Genomic DNA, 22616 nt, shown 5'->3' on the forward strand with positions numbered 1-22616 from the left:
AAACATGCATCAGCAATAAAAACACTGTGTCACATACTCCCACACACACTTTTTCTTCTCCACTCTCCATCACTCATTCTTCCCCTCAAGCTCTCAAAGTCTTTTTTTTTTTTCTTCAACCCATCCTGCACAAAAATCAGGCCATAAAAGGCCAACAGGCAGAAAGATACTCGTAAAATAATAAAAGAACATGTGATAAGAGAGGAGGCATTTTTAAGAGGATGCAGGGCTGTGAAGCGGCTTTATGAAGATGGCCTGGAGATAAAAGCGGGATATCAGAGCCGCATCACTTCCTTTACGAGAGGTGTGATGAAGGGGGGGGAGTAAAAGTACCTGCCGAGGGGGAGAACACATTTTAACCACGCACACACAAACACGCACATCTTCGCACTCCATCTGTCCATTTCTGTCTCTCTTCCCCAACAGAACAGGTGTGCACAGCATCCAGCGAGCAGTAGTCATCCCACACGCCTGCGGGTTTTAATCCACATTTACGCAGGCCTGTCAAAAGTCTGTGGACATCTCGCCGTTTATTTACATCTCCTGAGCAGCATTTGGTTTTTAACAACGTTAGGGATGGCTCCAAGCTGTAGGAAAGACACATTAACCCGGAGAGGAAGAACCCGACGCTGTCTGTAATGGAATGGCCTTGCCAGTCGACCGACCTTAACCAAATCAAGCTACTCTCTGTGGACTTGGATCAAATGCTTCTTTGTAGCAGGATCATTTGTCAGCAGTTATCACTGCACAGGGAGCGTTTCTTTATTTTATTATTTTTTTCTTATCTCGTCGGCCGTTTTTTTTCTGTCACAGATATTTACAAGTGTAATATTATCTTTCTCTAAAAAGTTAGTGTTTCAATAAAATTATCGTTTATTAGGAAAACCTGACATCCCCAGGCTGCACAGGTGAAGATTTATGAGAAATTCAGGTCAACACAAATGAGTTCCTTAAAGAAGGAGTGTGTATTTGCAGGTGTGTAGGTGAATGCATGTAAAAAAAACACTGTCCTGTGCGAGTGATGAGTAATCTAATTGTGATGTATCCGCAAAGGGACATATTGTGGGATAGGATTCACAAAATTGCAGTGCTGGGGAAAAAATAGCGACTGGTCATGCGCATACAAACAACAATGGAGCGTTGGCCTCTCTGCATATCCATGGCTTCTTTTTAAACATGGTCAGCTGACCTTCTTGGGGCACGGGGATTCCCCTTTGGAGAGAAAAACGTGGCACGCGAAATCATTTGGTCACGCATTAAAAAGCATACAACGCCATATAAAAAAAATAAAAATTGGCAGCCTTGTAAAAACCCATTATGTGGGTCCGCTACACGTTATCAAGGACGGTATCAAGAAGAAAACAGAGCCACTTTTAGTTTCGTTTTTGACGCAGCCGATGCCACGAGGAATCATAAATTAAGGTTTTTTTAATTAAGTGAGGTTTGATTGTCTATTAATTTATTTTTTACTTAATTTACATGTCTTTCCTTAATGTTTTAATTATTTTTATATGCAAAAATATGATTATAGTGTTGGAAATTGGTAATATTTTTAGGTGGCTGGAATGAATTATCTGCATTAACATTATTTCCTATGGGAAAATGTGTTTCACAAAACGAAATTTCGCCTTAAGAACTCGTCTACGAAACGAATTAAACTTGTATGTAGGGGTATCACTATAAAAAGAATATTTTATAAAAAGGTTTAATAATTTATTATTTTTAAATATATGTATTATGTTCGCATTTGAGGTGTTGAATTTGCAGTTTCTCTATGAACCTGTAGGTGGTGCACTCCAAACTATTCACACATTAACAGATAGCACAGTGTTCTGTATGATAGGAGCAAATTATTTGTCAAGTTTGCTTAGAACTGAAATGAAATCTGGAGAAAAGTAATATAGAATTGGGATATTTATAAAATTGTGATACCCAAAATCTGCACCCAGGTATTGTGATAATATTGTATGGGCTAGTCTCTGGGGATTCCCATCTCTAATAGGCTGCAGTATGAGTTCTAATACAAATATTTTTTGGCCTGTGTTTTTATCAGAATGTCAGAAGTTTCAGCACTGCACAGGAGGATTTTCATTAGTGTCATGAGAGTGCGAGAGTTTGAGTAAGAAAAAATAAAATGAATTTATACATACTACATGTCATCATGGACGGTATCAAAAATAAACCACTTTCAGTCTCATTTTTTTTCGATTTACATGTCTTTTTACATTTTTGGATCATTTTACGTGCTCAAATATACATTATAGACATTATATAGTGATGTCAACATTTTATTTGCATTATGATGGTTTAGCTTTGCTACGGTCCTGTGTCACCACTGCTATACTGTAAGTTTTACAGCAGTGGCAGTAATCGTTAGGTTATGAGTGCAGGCAGAGGCAAGTTCTAGTCATATGCAATAGTAGTAAAGTCATCATAGCATTAGTAGAAGTACTGCAACTGTATAACAGCAGAAGTAGTAGTAAAGTAACGACTTCTTGATGTCACAGCTCCAGAATTGTCTTTAGTCTTTGATCTGATGGACAGATGAGGAATCTGAATGGCAGAGCTTGGCAACTTGGCTTTGTAGTGATCTATCAATTACCTATAAGAAGCAAACCCTGTTGAGTTGTACTTTAAGACACTTTTTATAAAAAAAAATCGCATATTATAAAACATGACAAAGGTAACTGATGAGTCTTATTTGATTTTAAAGATTCGGCTACAACATGGCAAATTTGAGAAACTTGGCAGTCGTCGAAACACTGCTCAGTGTGCACCACGTCTATAGGAAACTGTCTGCCATGGGGACGGTTTTGCGGTTCAAAAACTGGAATTCAGATTTTTGCATCTTCGACTTTAGAGTTTTCAGTTCGACAATGTACAAAGTACAGCTCAGAACTGGTCCGATGTGAGGCAAAACATTGACGGGTACAAATTATGTCTCCTTGCATGCAAATGTTCACTGAAAGCTGACGGAATTTTTTTTTTTATTAAAGTCTGGCACACTTTCCACATTATTGGCAGTTGTAAATAGCACAGTTGGGGTAGAGAGAAGAACATTTCATCAAGTAACTAATAATGTGAGATCAGTCTAGGTCATGTGACTGCAGGATCTCTATACAGTGGGAAGGAACGGTTCCAGCACTATAGCAGTATAACAGCATGACCAGGAGCAGTGTGAGAGGAACATTTTACATTAGACCTCATCTACATTTTTTCATTGCAACTGAGCAGTTGAGGGTTAAGGGCCTTGATCAAGGGCCCAGCAGTGACAGCTCACCCGTGTTGGGAAATAAACTCATGAGTTCTGATCAGTAGTTCAATGCCTTGATCACTAGCCGATCGCTGTAGTAGACAGTAGTAACGGCAGCAACTGCAGGAGGCGCAAAGGTAGAAGTAGACATAGTAATATAGTAATAATACACCAGGGATACTAATAGTACTAGTAAAACTAGTTCAACTGATGGAATTATAATAGTATAAGGGTGAGTCAAAAATTACCCGCACTCCGGTTAGATTAAAACGTCTGTTGGCCACATTCCTTCATCAGCACTTTCTGTTCCAGGCTAATGAACAAATTTTATACCGAATATCTGAAGAAGGTAGGTGTCTTTTTAAAATTAAGGATGCTGAATAAGTTAAATACTCTAAACATAAAAACGTCCTTTTTCTGACTACTGAATGACCATCAATGTTCAGAGCTTAAACCATTAGCTGTAAGGACATACATATACACACCTCCAGGCTGAGAAACCCGCCATCATGGGCCGATGTGACTCGAGGTGACGGCTCAAACCATTCACACGATTTTCCCAGGAGATTGGTGAGAGCTCGGACGGAGGAGACGGTGAGAGCACCGGAACAGCGGGCCAGAATCAGAGCCTGATCGCTCCACCAACCCACATCCATCAGAGACTGATACTGCTCTTTATCTACACAGAGAGAAAGAGAGAGAGAGAGAGAGAGAGAGAGAGATGCAAGTTTGTAAATGTAGTTCTGAACTGTAAACGCTCAGCAAGAACTGACAGTCGTACCAGGCATGAACAATCCTCCATTATTACAAAATACATTTCCATTAATCCGAGCCAAAGGTTTCATTATCAAAAGTGTCTAAGACTAGGATTGGTCTTTTATTCTAAACCCTTCTACTTCCTCATTCTTCACCTCTCGCATTAATTAAAGTTACTCAGCTGTGATCGTATATAAAAAGTGCTCCTTTGTAAAAAGAATGAACAACATGAGAGAGACGGTTAAAGAAAGATGCAGAGAACTAAAAAAAAAAAAATGAAAAGAAATGAAAAAAAATGGGATCATTATGAAAATCAGTTCACATTTCTATTAAAGCTTTCAACCAGGTCTACAGCTTTAAAACGGAGCACGAGATGGAATGAGACGTGAGATAAATAAACTTTTGACTTTATAACCAGCAGTTGCTAAAATATTGCGGTTATTTAGAGTGAAAAATGCACCATTTCTACACTAACTACTGCTTTTTTCTTTTACTATTATTTAAAGTGAAATGTGCTTAGAGAAGGGAGAGTTTTATTAAATGCATAACTCAGTCAAGGTGAAAATAGGGGGAAAAAAACAATCTTCCTTATATATACGGTATATATATATATATATATATATAAATATATATATATATAAATTCCACACAGTACAGACCTCAAAACACCTGATAACTAACCTGAACATTGCTTTGAGTCTCACGCTTTGTTCTCACATAAATAAGTAAAAGACCTGGGCGTGATATTAGACAGTAACTTGTCTTTCGAAAATCATATTTCCAGTATCACAAAAAAACAGCCTTTTTTCATCTTAGAAATATTGCCAAACTTAGGAGTATCCTATCCGTATCTGATGCAGAAAAGCTAGTTCATGCATTCATAACCTCCAGACTGGACTATTGTAATGCACTACTAGGTGGTTGTCCTGCATCCTCAATAAACAAGCTACAGTTAGTCCAAAATGCAGCCGCCAGGGTTCTCACTAGATCCAGAAAATATGATCATATAACACCTATATTATCATTACTGCACTGGCTACCTGTTCAATTTAGAATTAATTACAAAATAGTACTACTTACATACAAGGCTTTAAATGGTTTAGCTCCCTCATACCTAACCAGTCTTCTGATACACTATAATCCACCACGTCCCTTAAGATCACAAAACTCCGGACTTCTGGTAATTCCCAGAATTTTAAAATCTACAAAAGGGGGCAGGGCTTTTTCATATTTGGCTCCAAAGCTTTGGAATAGCCTTCCAGACACTGTTTGGGGAGCAGACACGGTTTCCCAACTCAAAAGTAGACTCAAGACGCATCTCTTTAATCTGGCATACGCGTAACTCATCCCATAACCTCATACTCCAGTACACCTATCCTGAATGGCAACTACGCTAATTCTCTCCATCTTTTTTTGTATTTTTCTACTCATCCTGAGGCATCTGGAGATTGTGCCAGCTTTAGTAGACAAAGGCCAACCCTGCGAGGTTTCTAAGGCATCTAGAGAAGGACCAGCTCCAGCTAGATTCTGCTTTATGATGGCTGGAGCTACCATCCTGCTCCTGTGCTTCCAGTGATCTGACCCCATCTGCCCTCTGCACCTACTGTACTGCTGAACTGAATCTACACAACTTCTGTTATATTGAACTTTCACCTGCACAACACACTTGATGTTATTTCTATGTTATCACCCAGATGAGGATGGGTTCCCTGTTGAGTCTGGTTCCTCTCAAGGTTTCTCCCTATTGCCATCTCAGGGAGTTTTTCCTTGCCACTGTCGCCGTCACCCTTGGCTTGCTCATCAGAGACATTTCATTCATCATTCATTCATTTCATTATTATCTAGACACATTTTTCTCACACATACACACTTCCAAATATTTTCTTTCTTTTCTAAAAAAAAAAAAAAAAAAAAAAAAAATTCTTTAATTTTTTTTTTTTTTGTGAAGCTGCTTTGAGACAATGACCATTGTTAAAAGCGCTATATAAATAAAATTGAATTGAATTGAATTGAATTAAATACTAAAATCTAATACCCAAGAACTGCTGCTATAATCAAACTCTATCACCACACGTTCTTACAACGAGCTTCCTATTCGTTATACTCGTCTGTCATTACAGGGTTGAGAGCCTGGGTTTTAGTATCAAATTGCTGTCTTGTGTGAATGTGTAAACTTTTGTCTTGAATTTAGGTCCAAGGCACGTCACAGCTGTCTGGTCTGAACAGCAAAAAAATATTTTTTGCTTCACGTCTGTTTGAATACAAAGCGCATGCTGGAAAGCAAGGGCTTTGTAACGCATGCTAATCGATAAAGGTTTTTATACCAGATGCACAAAGTAGTGGGTTTCTCTAAAGTCATTAGCAAAGCACGAGCTGGATCTAGCAATCATATACTGTGGAGCCGCCCGTGTTTAATTGCAAACAGTGCATCTAATCACACACAGCAATCAAAATGTATCTTTACTGCTAAAAAACATGTACTTGAGATATAAGAGCAAAAATTGCAGAGCAAACTGTGAAAAAACGTACCACATACTCATTCCTAGAAAGTAGAGTACATCAGATGCAGTATTTGCTTTGAGAATTCTGGTGGAAAAGTACAGAGAAGGTAATAAAGAATTGCATTGTGTCTTGTGTACGACAGGGTGCCGAGAGAGGAGCTTTGGTATTGTATGAGGAAGTCTGGAGTGGCAGAGAAGCATGTTAGAGTGGTGCAGGACATGTATGAGAGCTGTAAGACAGTGGTGAGATGTGCTGTAGGTGTAACAGAAGAGTTCAAGGTGGAGGTGGGTCTGCATCAAGGATCGGCTCTAAGACCCTTTTTGTTTGCTCTGGTGATGGACAGGATGACAGATGAGGTTAGACAGGAGTCTCCATGGACTATGATGTTTGCAGATGACATTGTGCTTTGTAGCAAGAGCAGGGAACAGGTGGAGGAAAATCTAGAAAGATGGAGGTATGCTCTGGAAAGCAGAGGAATGTGGTTAGCTGTAGCAAGACAGAATACATGTGTGTAAATAAGAGGAACCTACAATAAGTGGAACGGTAAGGCAGAGGTAAAGAAGGTGCAGGACTTTAAATACTTAGGGTCAACGGTCCAGAGCAACGGAGAGTGTGGAAAGGAGGTGAAGAGGCGGGTGCAGGCAGGTTCGAATGGTTGGAGAAAAGTGTCAGGTGTGTTGTGCGATAAAAGGATATCAGCAAGAGTGAAAGGAAAGCTTTAGAGGACAGAGCTAGAGGTAGCAGAGCTGAAAATGTTGAGGTTTTCCTTGGGAGTGACAAGGATGGATAGGATCAAAAATGAGTTGATCAGAGGAACAAGCCATGTTAGATGTTTTGGAGATAAAGTCAGGGGAGCCAGATTGAGGTGGTTTGTACATGTTAAGAGGAGAGTCTGTGAATATATCAGTAGAAGGATGCTGAGGTTGGAACTGCCAGGCAGGAGGTCTAGAGGAAGACCAAAGAGGAGATTTATGGATGAGACACATGAAGTTAGTTGGTGTGAGAGAAGAGAAAGCAGATGATTTGCTGTGGCGACCCCTGAAAGGGAACAGCCGAAAGACAAAGAAAAAGATAGTCTATTATTAAAAAATATATATACATAAATAAATCAAATACATTGACTAAATGATGTAAAGTTGTTCTTTTTCCAAAGCTAAAAACTATTAACTATTCAACTTACATTTTTCCAAATATGGTTAATATCTAAAATGGATTTACACATAATATTATCTGATCAAGTGCAGTCTTTCACATCACTTTACACACGTACCGTATGTGCAGCAGCTTGTGTACTTTCAGGGGAAAATATGCATTTAATGCAAAAAAAATTCTTACCAGCTGGGCAAGAATGACAAAAAATTTTTAAAAAAAAACAAAAAAACAAATGAGTTAAAATGAGTTAATGGGGACCTATTATGTAAAATTCACTTCAGTCATGTTTAGACAGTGAGATGGGCCTCTAGTGTGTGTGCCAACAAAAATATGAGTGTGGGGAAAAAAGAAGAAAAAAAATTAACTGGAAATATTACACTTCTGAAATAAAATATTGAACATCTACTGGGGTGAGCTATTGAAATGTGTCTGGCTTGTGAATAAATTTAAAAGATGGATGCAGTCATTTATAAAGAGATTCATATAATGCACATTACTTCCAGATTACTAGCCTAGGTAATGGTAATGACTTATTACTCACATGATAAAACCTATAAATATTATATGTATGCTATATGCATGTACTGTATCTATGTATATGTGTATGAAATTGCAAAGTCTTACTGTAAGCACCCTATATTTTTTTTAGTTGGTGTGAGAGACTCCCTGAAGTTGTCCAGAAGATCATAATCAACATCCACCGCAAGTGGACCCCAGAAGATGCTGTATATCGAAGCATGTTTATTTAAGTGTAGGAGGAAAATGTGCACAAACGACAGACAAGATCGCAGGCATAAGGTTCAAGATCTTGGGAGAGCTTCATCAGGACTGGGGTGAGGCTGGAGTCAGTGTATCAAGAGCCTCCACGTACACACGTCTCCAGGAAGTAGATTGTTGCGTTAGAAGTATCGAGTGACTCCAGGACTAGAGACAACGTCAGAAGCATCTTACCTGGGCCAAGAAAAAGAACTGGACGGTTGCTCAGTGGTCCAAGGTTCTCTGTAAAGATGAAATTAAATTTTAAATTTCATTGATTTGGAAATCAAGGTCCCAGAGTCAGAGCGGGAAGCAGTGCCTGATGGGTAATCTTGCTTGTCCTCTTCCATTGAAGTGATGGAAGTGATGTTGAGTTGCTTACCACACTGTTCACAGTTCCCTTGGAATCGTACATACAGTAACACGGCTGGACACCTTGTGTGATCGGGACGCCCCCTGACTCAAGCATCATAATTCACGATCATTGTATCGGTTATTAGATACAGTAATATGAGGAGATGAAACACAAGGAAAGCACTTCCTTGTCACGTTTCTTCTCCAGTGTTAACAAAAGTTTTTCTTTTTCTTTTTCAGTCGAGTGCGTTTTAATAACCCACGGAGCCCGAGACTGTGAGAACGATAAAGAATGAAGAACAGAGAGTATAAAATGGGAGGAAAAAATAAATAAAGAGCATTAAAGAAAAGGGAGTGGGAGAAAAGAGATCATTATATACTAGCGGATGTAGGAGAGCAGGAAATAAACACGGAGGCGGTCATGATCTGACAACGTTTTTCACTCTGTGTAGCCAAGCGCTCATCTGCATTGAAGTTAGGAGTGCTGCTGAAATATACGCTTTCAGTTCACACTCGAAACAGAAAGAGAGAGAGAGAGAGAGAGAGAAAGAGAGAGAGAGAGAGAGAAGGGGTGAGGAAGCGTGCAAGTGCTGGAGCTGCATTATGAAAACGCTCGATAAATAAAAAGTCTGATTAAAATGTCATGGTGTGAATCTGCAATCAGAGCGCTGGGTTTTATTAAAGCGCTCCGTTCTCTCCTTCACCGTATATCTGACGTCACACACCGCTCTCTCTCTTTCTGTGTGTGTGTGTGTGTGAGTGTGTGTTTGTGTGTAAAGGGAGTACATTACAGTGTGAATAAACTTCTAGTATGAGAATAATATTACTGGCACACACTGTGGCGTGTATGGTGCTCGTCTCAGACATGCAGAAGTGCTGCTAAACAACAACAACAACAACAACAACACCTGCAGAAGCACAGAACATAAAAAAAAAATGAAGAGCGCTGGTGTCAATCAGCTGGAATAGCAGTGTGTGTGTGTTTACTAATGTGTTATTTTAAACTTAATCTGAAATGACCATCCGTTACCTCTGATTTTCTTTCTCTTCTCTAGTGAGGTCTTCCACTCTGGATTAATCTCCTCATAGCCAGGCTGCAAGAGAGAGAGAGAGAGAGAGAGAGAGAGAGAGAGGAAGAAAGGAAGGGGGAAAAAACAGGAAAAGTAGAAAAAACTGATTTGTGCGACTCAGTAGCAGATGCTTAACCTGCATAATCATCCAAATCAGACAGACTTGACTGGCATCAACATCCCCCCACCCCCCACCTAAAAAAAATCCACATACATCCACGCACACACAAACTCTCCAAGTCTCTACCTGCTCCTCCTGCTTCCAGCTGCTCCTCTGTTTGAGTGATGGAACGTCCCACACACTGAGCATGCCCGAGAAGTGGATGACAGCCAACATCGCTCCATCAGGAGATACACTCATCCTGAACACGCCATCCTGCACACACACACACAATATTCTTTAAGATTTCTACAGCTTCAGTAACATGAAATGACTTCCTCATGACTTTAACAACTGAGCCAAATGCATAGAAACAATTCTTTAAACAATTCTGCTGAAGTTGAATTTGTTTTTTAATCCAAGTAAATTTTTCCGAGAACACACATATATCCCGGCCCTTGATGCAGGTCTTGCTCTAGAGTAATAATTGATTAGAAGTCTTGTCAGAGAATTTTTGTGCACACTGGTCCATGGGTGGAGATAAATTGTACTTCAGTCAACCACTAGAGGGCAGTAGTGTCAATTTGTCTTCAACTTGACTTTTCCTTTGTTCTACACTTGCTTGTTCCTGCCAATATCACCCAATCACATGGCAGCAGTTCAATGCATTTAGGCATGTAGGCATGGTCAAGATCTGTTGAAGTTCAAACCGAGATTATAATGGGGAAAAAAGTTCATTTAAGTGACTTTGAGTGTGGAATGGAAGTAGATGCCAGACAGGCTGGTCTGAGTATTTCTAAAACCACTAATGAACTGGGATTTTCACACACAACCATCTCTAGGGATTACAGGGAATGGTGTGAAAAAAACAAAATATCAAGTTGTAAGAGCAACTCTGAACACACAACATGCCGAAACTTGAAGCAGATGGGCTACAGCAGCAGAAGACCAGACCAAGCACCACACCCGTCAGCTAGGACCAGGAAACTGAGACAGACTGGACATTGCCTGGTTTGAAATGTCATGATTGACATTCTCATGATGAGGCACTGAGCAAGGCCCTTAACCCTATCTGCTCCAGGGGTGCTGTATCATGGCTGACCCTGCGCTCTGACCCCAGTTACGCTGGGATATGCGAAGAAGGAATTTCACTGCGCTGTAATGTATATGTGACAAATAAAGGCTTAACTTTAACTGTAACGTTTCAGGCTGCTGCTGGTGGTATAATGGTGTGGGGAGATTTTGTTGCCAAGCTTTGGGCCTCTTTGTACTGACTAAAATTAATTTAAATGCCACAGACTACCTGAGTATTGTTGCTGTCCATGACCACCACTGGATAAGGCACCATCTCACAAAGCTAAAATCATCTTAAACTGGTTTCTTAGGCATGACACTGTACTCAAATGTCCTCCACAGTCACCAGATCTCAGCCAATAGAGCACCTTTGGGATGTGGTGGAATGGGAAAATCACATCATGGATATGCAGCCAACAAATCTGCAGCAACTGCGTGAGGGTACCATGTCAAAATGGACCAGAATGTCAAAGGAATGTTTCCAGCACCTTGTTGAATCTATGCCAGGAACAGTTAAGGCAGTTCTGAAGGCAAAAGGGCCAAAACTGGGTCCAACCCAGAACTAACAAAGTGAACCTAATGAAGAAAGCAGTGAGTGTAGCTTTGTGTGGTGAGTATGATTTATTTTCTTTAAGAATGTATCCTCTTTTCTTAAAAAAAAAAAAAAAAAAGCATTGGGTTTTTATAAAAAAAAAAATTTAATGTCTTTGGACAAAGAGGGGCTGTTGACATGATTAAGAAGGAGGTTTGTGCTGAAATTAAGAGATAAACTTTATAAAATAAGACTCCAGTACTCAATGGTATGACATTTATGACGAGTTTAAAAAATAAGAATACCTTTTTTTTTTTTTACTATTATTCCTTAAAAATGAACAGAACAGTCTCTGTTTGGAACAGTCTCGAAAAAAGTCTCATGTTTTGTGAAGTTTCGCTTCTTCTTTTGAGTTTATGGCAGGTTGGTACAAATACCGCCACCTACTGGACTGTAGTTTAGAGTAGACTACTGGCAGTAAGGCTTTCAGTTTTCAGTGATATATGATATTTTAAAAAATACCACCAAAAAATACCACCATAAGCTACACAGTTTTTCAGTGCGCATTAGATATTTTTAGTAGTCTTTACTGCTGTAAAATCAGTAAGTAATAACGTGTCTTGAAACAAATTAGAGAAAAAACAAATTGAATCGAAAATTGCAATGAGAAAAAAACTAATTAGATCAACACAAAGTCTACCCAGGTAGACCACAGTGTCACTGACCAGCTTTGATTTTAAGATTTAATAATAAACAATACATTTTTATGATAAAACTGATAAGCTCAAACTGATCCAGAAAACATTTGTTATTAATGGAATTGTTGGAAATGCTTCAACAGAATAAGAAGTACCTAAGAGCCCTTGACCAGAAAATGTTAGTAGCTAGGTCTTAAGGTTCTGGGGCATTTTTTGCCTGTGCATGGAGGTAGACAGAATTCCTAAAAAAATAAATAAATAAAAGGAAACATGCTCTTGTTGTGCCTTTAGTGAAAAACAGAATGACTTTCGAACAGTTTTTTCTACTGTACTTCTTAGGTTATTAAAAGTTTTGAGAAATTTTGTGAGATTCATGAGGCACGGTAGCTCCACTTGGCCCCACAGTTCTCATATAGGCCAGGTAGAGGTGTTAAGGATGTCACAATGATACTACTAAACCTGCTTCTGCATCACCCTGAGAACCCTAAAACTTCAGTTTTTTAAATCCTGAAAACACTTTGTAACTTCAGTGAAAATAGAAATTAAATACTGGCTGGATATTAGATTTTTTTTTTTTTTACTAGAGGGTCACAGGTCATTTCTCCGAATCGCATTCCCCTTTCGACTCTCCACAGGGGGTGTCTGTCGTCTCCTATTTGCTTTATCCTGTAAACTAATGACTGTAGAAGTCTTTACAACAACAGGCCTGCTTTAAAATTAGCTAAAGCTTCTGTTATTGCTGGTCTGCTTAAGGATGATGAGTCATGGAGACTAAGTTTGTGGCATGGTGTAATAAGTTTCACTTAAGTATTAATGTAATTAAAACTCTAGGCATGCTTGTTAATTTTAGAAGAACACGTCCTACATTCACAACACAGGTATTGACTTTGTTGAAAAGTACAATTTCTTGAGCTCTGTTATTAAAAACAAGATTTGCTTTGAGTCAGACAAACATAATCTGTACAAAGATTTCAGAAACGTTTCTTGTTCCTCAAGAAAATTATATATTTTAAGTTCGGCTCTAATATCATAATTCGTTTTAGCCATCTTTTATTAAATCTGGTCCTACTTATTGTATCGTTCCAAGCCAAAGTTTGCAACACTGTTGCCTGTCTCCATCGATCAAACGTAATAACTGTTACAGAAAACAGCTACAGTATGGAAATGTCTGGCAAGCAGGCTGACTAGGAGCTGCATTGCTAAGCTGGGTTAGCGAGACAGACAAAGAAAGAGAACAAGAGAGAGATGCATTGTCAGCTAGCACATCAACCTTAACTTACTGCGATTTGCTGATATAAAACTTGGACACAAGAAAACACATTCTGATTTAATTGCAGAATGATAATGAAGGAAGAAATTCAGGAATGATAAAGGATATTCAAAAATGAAAAAAGATTATCTCACAAATGAGAAGGAAAGTCAGAAATATAGGTAGCATAATCAGGAATGAAGGAGGACAGTCGGGAATGGAGAAGGACAGTCAGGAACAGAGGGGGACAGTCAGGAATGAAGAAGTATAGTCGGGAATAAAGAAGGATAGTCGAGAATAAAGGAGGATAGTCGAGAATGAAGGAGGATAGTCGAGAATGAAGGAGGATAGTCGGGAATGGAGGAGGATAGTCGGGAATGGAGGAGGATAGTCGGGAATGGAGGAGGATAGTCGGGAATGGAGGAGGATAGTCGGGAATGGAAGAGGATAGTCGAGAATGGAGAAGCATAGTCGAGAATGGAGGAGGACAGTCGGGAATGGAGGAGGACAGTCGGGAATGGAGGGGGACAGTCGGGAATGGAGGGGGACAGTCAGAAACTGAGGGAGACAGTCGGGAATTAAGAAGTATAGTCGGGAATAAAGTAGGATAGTCGAGAATAAAGGAGGATAGTCGAGAATAAAGAAGGATAGTCAAGAATGGAGAAGGATAGTCGAGAATGGAGAAGGATAGTCGAGAATGGAGAAGGATAGTCAGGAATAAAGAAGGATATTCGGGAAATGGAGGAGGATAGTCGGGAATAAAGGAGGATAGTCGGGAATAGAGAAGGATAGTCGGGAATAGAGGAGGATAGTCGGGAATAGAGGAGGACAGTCGGGAACTGAGGGAGACAGTCAGGAATGAAGAAGTATAGTCGGGAATAAAGAATGATAGTCGAGAATAAAGGAGGATAGTGGAGAATGGAGGATAGTCGGAAATAAAGGAGGATAGTCAAAAATGTAGGAGGATAGTCGAGAATGGAGAAGGATAGTCAGGAATAAAGGAGGATATTCGGGAATAGAGGAGGATAGTCGGAAATAGAGGAGGACAGTCGGGAACTGAGGGACACAGTCAGGAATAGAGAAGTATAGTGGGGAATAAAAAAGGATAGTCAAGCATAAAGGAGGATAGTCGAGAATGGAGGAGGATAGTCGGAATTGAAGGAGGATAATCGAGAATGGAGGAGGATAGTCGGGAATGAAGGAGGATAGTCGGGAATGAAGGAGGATAGTCGGAAATGGGGAAGGATAGTCGGAAATGGAGGAGGATAGTCGGGAATGGAGGAGGATAGTCGGGAATAAAGAAGGATAGTCGGGAATAGAGGAGGATAGTCGGGAATGGAGGAGGACAGTCAGGAACTGAGGGAGACAGTCAAGAATGAAGAAGTATAGTCGGAAATAAAGAAGGATAGTCGAGAATAAAGGAGGATAGTCGAGAATGGGGAAGGATAGTCGGGAATAAAGGAGAATAGTCGAGAATAAAGGAGCATAGTCGAGAATAGAGGAGGATAGTCGGGAATGGAGGAGAATAGTCAAGAATGAAGGAGGATAGTCAAGAATAAAGGAGGATAGTCAAGAATAAAGGAGGATAGTCGAGAATGGAGGAGGATAGTCAGAAATAAAGGAGGATAGTCGAGAATGAAGAAGGATAGTCGGGAATGAAAAAGGATAGTCAGGAGTGAAGGAGAATATTCAAGAATGAAGGAGGATAGTCGAGAATACAGGAGGATAGTCGAGAATACAGGAGGATAGTCGAGAATGGAGGAGCATAGTCAGAAATTAAGGAGGATAGTCGAGAATAGAGGAGGATAGTCGAGAATGAAGAAGGATAGTCGGGAATAAAGGAGATTAGTCGGGAATAAAGTAGGATAGTCAAGAATAGAGGAGGATAGTCGGGAATGGAGGAGGATAGCCGAGAATGGAGGAGAATAGTCGGGAATGAAGGAGGATAGTCGAGAATGGAGGAGGATAGTCGAGAATGGAGGAGGATAGTCGAGAATGGAGGAGGATAGTAGGCTATAAAGGATAGTCGAGAATGGAGGAGGATAGTCGAGAATGGAGGAGGATAGTCGAGAATGGAGAAGGATAGTCGAGAATAAAGGAGATTAGTCGGGAATAAAGTAGGATAGTCGAGAATAGAGGAGGATAGTCGGGAATGGAGAAGGATAGTCGAAAATAAAGGAGATTAGTCGGGAATAAAGTAGAATAGTCGAGAATAGAGGAGGATAGTCGAGAATAGAGGAGGATAGTCGGGAATGGAGGAGGATAGTCGAGAATGGAGGAGGATAGTCGAGAATGGAGAAGGGTAGTCGAGAATAAAGGAGATTAGTCGGGAATAAAGTAGGATAGTCGAGAATAGAGGAGGATAGTCGGGAATGGAGAAGGATAGTCGAAAATAAAGGAGATTAGTCGGGAATAAAGTAGAATAGTCGAGAATAGAGGAGGATAGTCGAGAATAGAGGAGGATAGTCGAGAATAGAGGAGGATAGTCGGGAATGAAGGAGGATAGTCAAGAATGAAGGAGGATAGTGGTAAATGAAGGAGGATAGTCGAGAATGAAGAAGGATAGTCGGGAATGAAGAAGGATAGTCGGGAATGAAGAAGGATAGTCGGGAATGAAGAAGGATAGTCGGGAATGAAGAAGGATAGTCGGGAACATGTAGAAATTAAGAAGTTGCTGAGAGACTGAATCTAGTAATGTTGTAGAATTTGCACACTGCGTTGTATTGCATTTTATTACCAAATCTCTGTTCCGTTTTTTTATAAAGGGGTATGTTTTTTTTTTTACCCCTGATAAATATAAAAATTTGATTAGAATTCCCGTTCTAATGACTTTATACCCAGTGATTGGTCTGTAATGATTACCTCGAAACAGGTTTAAGAGTCAGAGGATCAATACAAGTTGGAAACTTATTAAGTAGAAGTTCAGCCAAGGATTTTGATACATTTCTCAAACTAACTTGACAAACAAGTTTCAGCTTTCAAAAAGTAATGAGTGGATATGCTGTAAGAGATGAATTTTTAGCACAGGAGAAATGTGAGTGTTGAGAGTTGAAAAGTAGAGCCGAGCGCTCACATCCAGTGCTTGATAGCTAATTATTTTTGCTTGGTGAGTTTTTAGTGTAATTACTAATACGACAGAAAAACCCAGGAGATCAAGCTGTCAAGAAGTACTGATGAAAAAAAAATGTTTAAACAGTTGCACAAGCTTAGTTAGGACAATAAAAATAAGACTTGGACACTTGTGTTTAGGAGCGTGTTGTTTAGTGGCAAGTTGTGGTGCAGAATTTAAGTCTTCACAACAGAAGAATTAACTGTGTAAATGAGTTATAATAGAAATCGCTGTAAATAAGAGAAATAAAACATTTTATTACATGCATTCAGGAGCCAAGTCTAAATAATGTGTTAATGTCATTAGCATAACAGTGAATAAAATAAGATTAAGATGGAAAGAGAATAAAAGATAATTATACCTGTTCATTGTTTTGCCTGGAAAAGAGTCGGAATGTGGGCATTCGGAAAAGCCCTCTCCTCTGGGACTGGACAGAACCAAAAAACCGAGATTAACATCTGGAGTAATTATCATGCTTCATTTTATCAGAATTATTATTCTGCTGAATTATAAATGAGAAGAAATATCAGTCGACTGTTAAAATTTGAAATAAAGCCATCAGCAGCTGATGGCGGTATGTGCGTGTGTGTGTGTGTGCGTGTGTGTGTGTGTGTGTGTGTGTTTTTGGTTTTGTCTGTCTGCCTGCCTGTCTTACCCCAAGGACATCATCTTCATAGCTGGTGACCTGTTTATAATGTGGTGAGCCTGATAACACCCTCCATGCCGTGATGCCACAGCGGGCAGCCATGGACGCGGCGCCCTCATCTGACCGGCATCCGCCCACTAGCAGCATCCTGAGAAGACAGGCGCAGAGGAATATTAAACGTCTCAGAATCCCTCACATTAAAAAAAGCATAACTAATTATTAAATGAGAGGCAATCCCAAGAGACTAGACTGTCAAGAAAGCAGCCGCTATTTACTGGAAAGGTTTTTGGATTACTAAAAACCGATCTGTACTAAATCTCTGAAAGCCACAGGAGATATTAAGAAAGTTGTCCACTGTATAATTTCATTATAAAAACGACAACAACAAATGAAATAAAGCAAAATCAATCACTCTGCATCTCATACCGTGGTAATACTGTATCTCTCATATATACTGTACCTATTTTAACATAGCCATAATATATATATAATTTTATTTTTTTTACATTTTTATTTTTACGACACCCTTATCCAGATATTATGCATGCATCACGCTCCTGCAGGATTTGAAAAGTCGTCACTGTGACATTATTTTAGTCTGGTCTCCTTCCAATAAAATTTTGGGGACATTATGCACATTGAAACCTCAGATGCCTGTTCCTCCTGGTCAGAAGTGCACCCTGATATGCTTTTTTGTGCATCATGGGAGTAAAGAGTGGTGTTAAGAGTGCGTGAGTGTAACACTCCTGCCAGCTCAAACCAGTCTAGACATTCTAAAGATTAACCGAAGGTGTTGGTCCAAACACTTCCATTTTCCCAATCCCGTTTGTTTTATCGCACATTAAAATTTAAAAGACAAATGTGCGATATCACGTAAAACACCATACACGAGGACAAGTCACACGACTATCATCAGTGGGCAAATCGGTAGCATAGAAACCTGAATCAAAGAAGGCGAAGATGACCTTATACAGTATGCTGCAAATACACTGCAACACAGTAAAATTTCTCTCTCTGCAAATCCCAGCTTGTTAGGAAGCTGGGGTCGGAGCGCAGGATCAGCCATGATACACCGCCCCCTGGAGCAGAGATGGTTAATGGCCTTGATCAAGGGACCGGCAGTGGCAGCCTGGCAGTGCTGGAACTTGAACCCCTGACCTTCTGATAAGTAACCCAGGGCCCTAAACGTGGGCAAGCAGGTTCATTACACTGTTCATGGTCACTTTATATCCAACACCTAGAAAAAGAAAAAAAGTCCTTTTAAACCTTACACACTGCAGCTGAAATGTGATCTATTCCTTAGTGGTGCAAAGCACCTTGAAGCTGTGGCGCGTGCTACTCGTCTTCCTTGCTGCATTACACACGTGAAGTGAGGATTTCCAGAATTAGAACTATAGCAAGATGTTACGGAACACTGCAGAACAAAAGGCAGGTGCATACACTACCAGTCAAAAGTTTGGATACACCTTCTAATCCCGTGGTCTTTTGGATTCCATGGATTTTTCTTTCTTTCTACATTGTAAAACAATGCTGAAGGCATCCAAAATATGAACAGTTAGGTTTGAGATGTGTCTACTACTTATGCTCGGTAAAGCCCTTACAGTATAACAGCTCTTATCTGAGTTTCTGTTTGTTAACTGGTGATTTCTGAGGCTGGTACAGTAACTCTAAATGAACTTCTCCTCTGCTGCAGAGGTAAGTCTCGGTCTTGCTTTCCTGTGATGGTCCTCATGAGAGACAGTTTCATCACGGTGCTCGATGGGTTTTGTAAATGCACCTGACACCTGATACTGTTTTTGCAACCTGTATGCTAGCTCATGCAAACGAAGACACTAATCAGACAGAGATGCTGTTTTTACACATTGCATGAAACCTTAGCTAGAGGCATTATCAGAAAGGGATGAAGACTTCACCATGTCTCTGTCTCTCAGGCAGTTAAGTACTAATCTGCTTTAATTTATATAATTAGCTCCTTATACACATGATTGAGTTCAGCTGCTGTTAGTAGCTTAAAGATTTTGACCTCTGGACTCGCATAACATGGGCCTGTGCAGGACAGAACAGATTCCACTTCAGCTTTTTAATAAATTCATGATCTATTCATCCTCCTAAACACCATCACAACCTCCCTCTACAGTATATCTCTCGCTCTATCAGTTCACTGCGGCTCTGCTCAAAATCCACTCCCCGTCCACTATACACTGCACGTGCCACTTACAGCACTGCATTATGAGCAGTATCTAGCCGCTAGGACACACCTGTGTGGACATTTTTTATTACGTCAGGCAAAGGTAGACAACATATGGGCAGAGAAAGAAAGAGAAACAGAGAGAGAGAGAGAGAGAGAGAGAGAGAGAGAGATGATGATGATGATGATGGCATCGAAGACTGTCTCAAAGGCAGACCTTCTAGCAACTTTTCATCAGTTAAACCAAAGACCAGTGTGAGACGATGATAGGAGAAGAAAGCAGGCAGTCACATAGCTAATCTTCAACACACACACACACACACACACACACACACACACACACACACAGAGAGAGAGAGAGAGAGAGAGAGAATCACTAACACATTAAGTTTAACACTGCCCCCTGGTGATGGTCAGTGGGCTGTCCTTCTTGACACACACACACACACACACACACACAATCACCAACACCTGTTTATAGTAACAATGTTAATAATAAAAATTGAAGAACATGATCATGATAATAATTGTAACAGTGATAGCCATTATGATAATGATGATGATGATGATGATGATGGTCAAAATATGAATATCATAATATCTTTTCATATATTTAATGCAATTACAAAGTGACATGAGCAGCTGATTTTGTGTAAGAAAAATAAATAAATAACCTAACTCATTTCCACTGTAAAATGTTTACAAAAATATTCACCCCATAAAAATACGATTTAACAAATTATTAAGAATGAAAGTATGAAATTTGAACACACTAGCTGCTTCTGTCAATTTGCAATTAAATGCATTAAAAAAATCACTAACCCTTCAGGTTTTTATCCCACTGTAAACAAATCTAAACAGCACAATCACACATTATAACAATGCAATATCATAAACATAATGAGAACAGTTATCTAATCCTGTTGCAATTTCACACACAAAAGCATTTGTGATACAATGCACCAAGACATTATTTCCCCTGCATGTAGTTAATGAAGAAAATGAAGAGTACAAGCAAAAGATTAACGTAAATAAATAAAAAAGTGCTGCGGTCGCACCTAGTCAGCCGAGCTATAGGACAAAGGCATGGATAGAGGATTATTTAACTCAATCAGTGAGCCTTGAAAACACACAGCTACTGCTTTAGCACCTGTGTGTACATGCTGCACCAGTGAAACGGATCTGTTTAATAAAGCGTCCAGATTCAAAACCTCAGCGTCTGATACACTCAGTCTGGTGTGGTACGGCACCGCTACCTTCTGCAACACTAAATAGTACAGCAGCTTCTACTATATAAAATAGCTGCATGGTCAATGTACCTAATAAACTGGCAGCCGAGTGTGTAAGATCAAAAGACAAATAGGAAAAGCTACTAATTTTGAATAACGGGAACATTAAATCCAGGTCGTACCTTGTGGTCCAGAGGGAATTAGAAAAACGAAGAAACTAATTGATTTCTACATCTGTCAGCGTGTTATTGTACACACGCAATCATGCACGCACACACACACACACACACACACACGCGCGCGCACACACTCACACCCTTCAGGCCTTCAGTGTAATTTTATGAACAGGCAACTTGGAATGGAAAGTTAATGTTTTATTACCTGAGTGGAAGTGCAGTGCATAAATGTGTGAACACATTGTGATTTGAAAGTTTTCACTTTTCCGTAGTACAACTCCACTTCTGAAAGAAACTTTCCTGTATAAAGATTTATGAGGAACTACAAAGTGGGTGCAGACGTGTCAGTCTAAAGTCTGCTCACCTGTGACCTGGGTGATAGATGGCCGCCGTGACACCGTTGCAGTAGTGGGTGGAGAAGCTGAAGGTGTGACTTTCCTGGAAGCCCTGGTTGGTTCCGGTACTGAAAGCCGAACAGGAAGACTGTTAGCCAAACGCAAGATGGGCGAGTGAGATACAAGTGAGGTAGGACACCGGAATGGATCAGGCAGGTCTAGAAAGCAGAACTGGCTCCAACAACCCATCACTGAGTTTTTTGGTAAGAAATCATTGGCTTAATATTCTTGGTGCTTCTGTTCAACCTAGAGATTTTACCATCTAGCAAAGTATTCTGTTTGTTTTCCCATCAGGAACATTTGTAGACACATGAACAGATACGTCTACCTGTATCCTTTAAGATTCTGAAGCTCGTGGACGGAAAAAGTTAGAAATGATATTTCCTGGGTGGAGCGCCTCACCCGGGCTCGACTTAGACCTTCACCATTATTAATAATATAATAGCATTTTTATTTTTTCTTTATTTTTTGGGTTTATTCTTTATTTTGGCTTTATTTTTTTTATTTTGGTTTTATTCTTTCTTTATTTATTTTTATTATTTCTTTATTTTTTAGCTTGAGCACACCTTATACACACAAGAATACGAACTCACTCAAAGGTGTCTGATACAAACTATTTAAAAGATCCACTCGTGCACTGTGACCGAGGTTGATTTAATTATTTATACATTCGAAGAAATACTTTGGATGGATGTAGATAGAACACATTTAATTAAAAAAATTAATTAATTAAGAAATGCTAAGATTCCTTGTTTTCTTTTGCTGATTCCGCTGATGCTGATCTAAGTGCTTAAGAATGTTAATTTTGTCTCTTAAAATAAGTCCAGAGAAGAACCTGATAATTGCACTGAAAGCTCGGTTTGTTAGCACGTCTTTGCCAGATATGATAAATAGGGAAATCATGCTCAAGCTGATGAGCCGAGCTTCATGTGCATCACTTTTTTGGCTGTTTTCCGCATCAATTATGTGACATTCCAGGTGACAAAACACGACTCCTGTAACACATCATGAAGGCAAATTGTCATCAACATAGATTGTAGTTTTAGGCATCATTTAATTTATGCTTTTCCCTTTAGCACCAATAAAATAGCAAGATGCACAACGCAGATCTCATAGATCATTAAACGCATTTTTTAAAATACATTTAAAACCATTAACCTGTTACATTATTGTTAGATTAATGTAAATGATTGTTTAAATCATAGAATTGCTAGGCTGAAAAATGCATTCATCGCTTGCTTTAAAAAAATAAAAAGACAATTCGCTTTTCCTGCCGGCTGTCCAGAATCTCAATCAGGAATTCAGATCTCAGTATTTTTAATGAGGAGAACAGAGTTTCTAATCTTAAACTTAGATTTCATAATGTCTAAATCGGAA

At 39.5% G+C, this 22616-nt stretch overlaps 1 protein-coding gene across 1 annotated transcript in view; it reads right to left on the bottom strand.

Annotated features, from left to right (window-relative positions):
- The window catches only part of nbas (NBAS subunit of NRZ tethering complex), a 200577-nt gene that overhangs the window by 153049 nt on the left and 24912 nt on the right, over positions 1 to 22616 (bottom strand). The window contains exons 9-14 of the mRNA XM_053480280.1: positions 21209 to 21307; positions 17261 to 17399; positions 16967 to 17032; positions 10091 to 10219; positions 9804 to 9867; positions 3739 to 3932 (exon numbers count right to left, since the gene is read on the bottom strand). Of these exons, the coding sequence (XP_053336255.1) occupies positions 3739 to 3932; positions 9804 to 9867; positions 10091 to 10219; positions 16967 to 17032; positions 17261 to 17399; positions 21209 to 21307 (691 nt within the window). The remainder of the gene's footprint in view (positions 1 to 3738; positions 3933 to 9803; positions 9868 to 10090; positions 10220 to 16966; positions 17033 to 17260; positions 17400 to 21208; positions 21308 to 22616) is intronic.

Source organism: Clarias gariepinus, chromosome 2 (genome assembly GCF_024256425.1).
Source record: "Clarias gariepinus isolate MV-2021 ecotype Netherlands chromosome 2, CGAR_prim_01v2, whole genome shotgun sequence".
Classification (NCBI taxonomy): Eukaryota; Metazoa; Chordata; class Actinopteri; order Siluriformes; family Clariidae; genus Clarias; species Clarias gariepinus.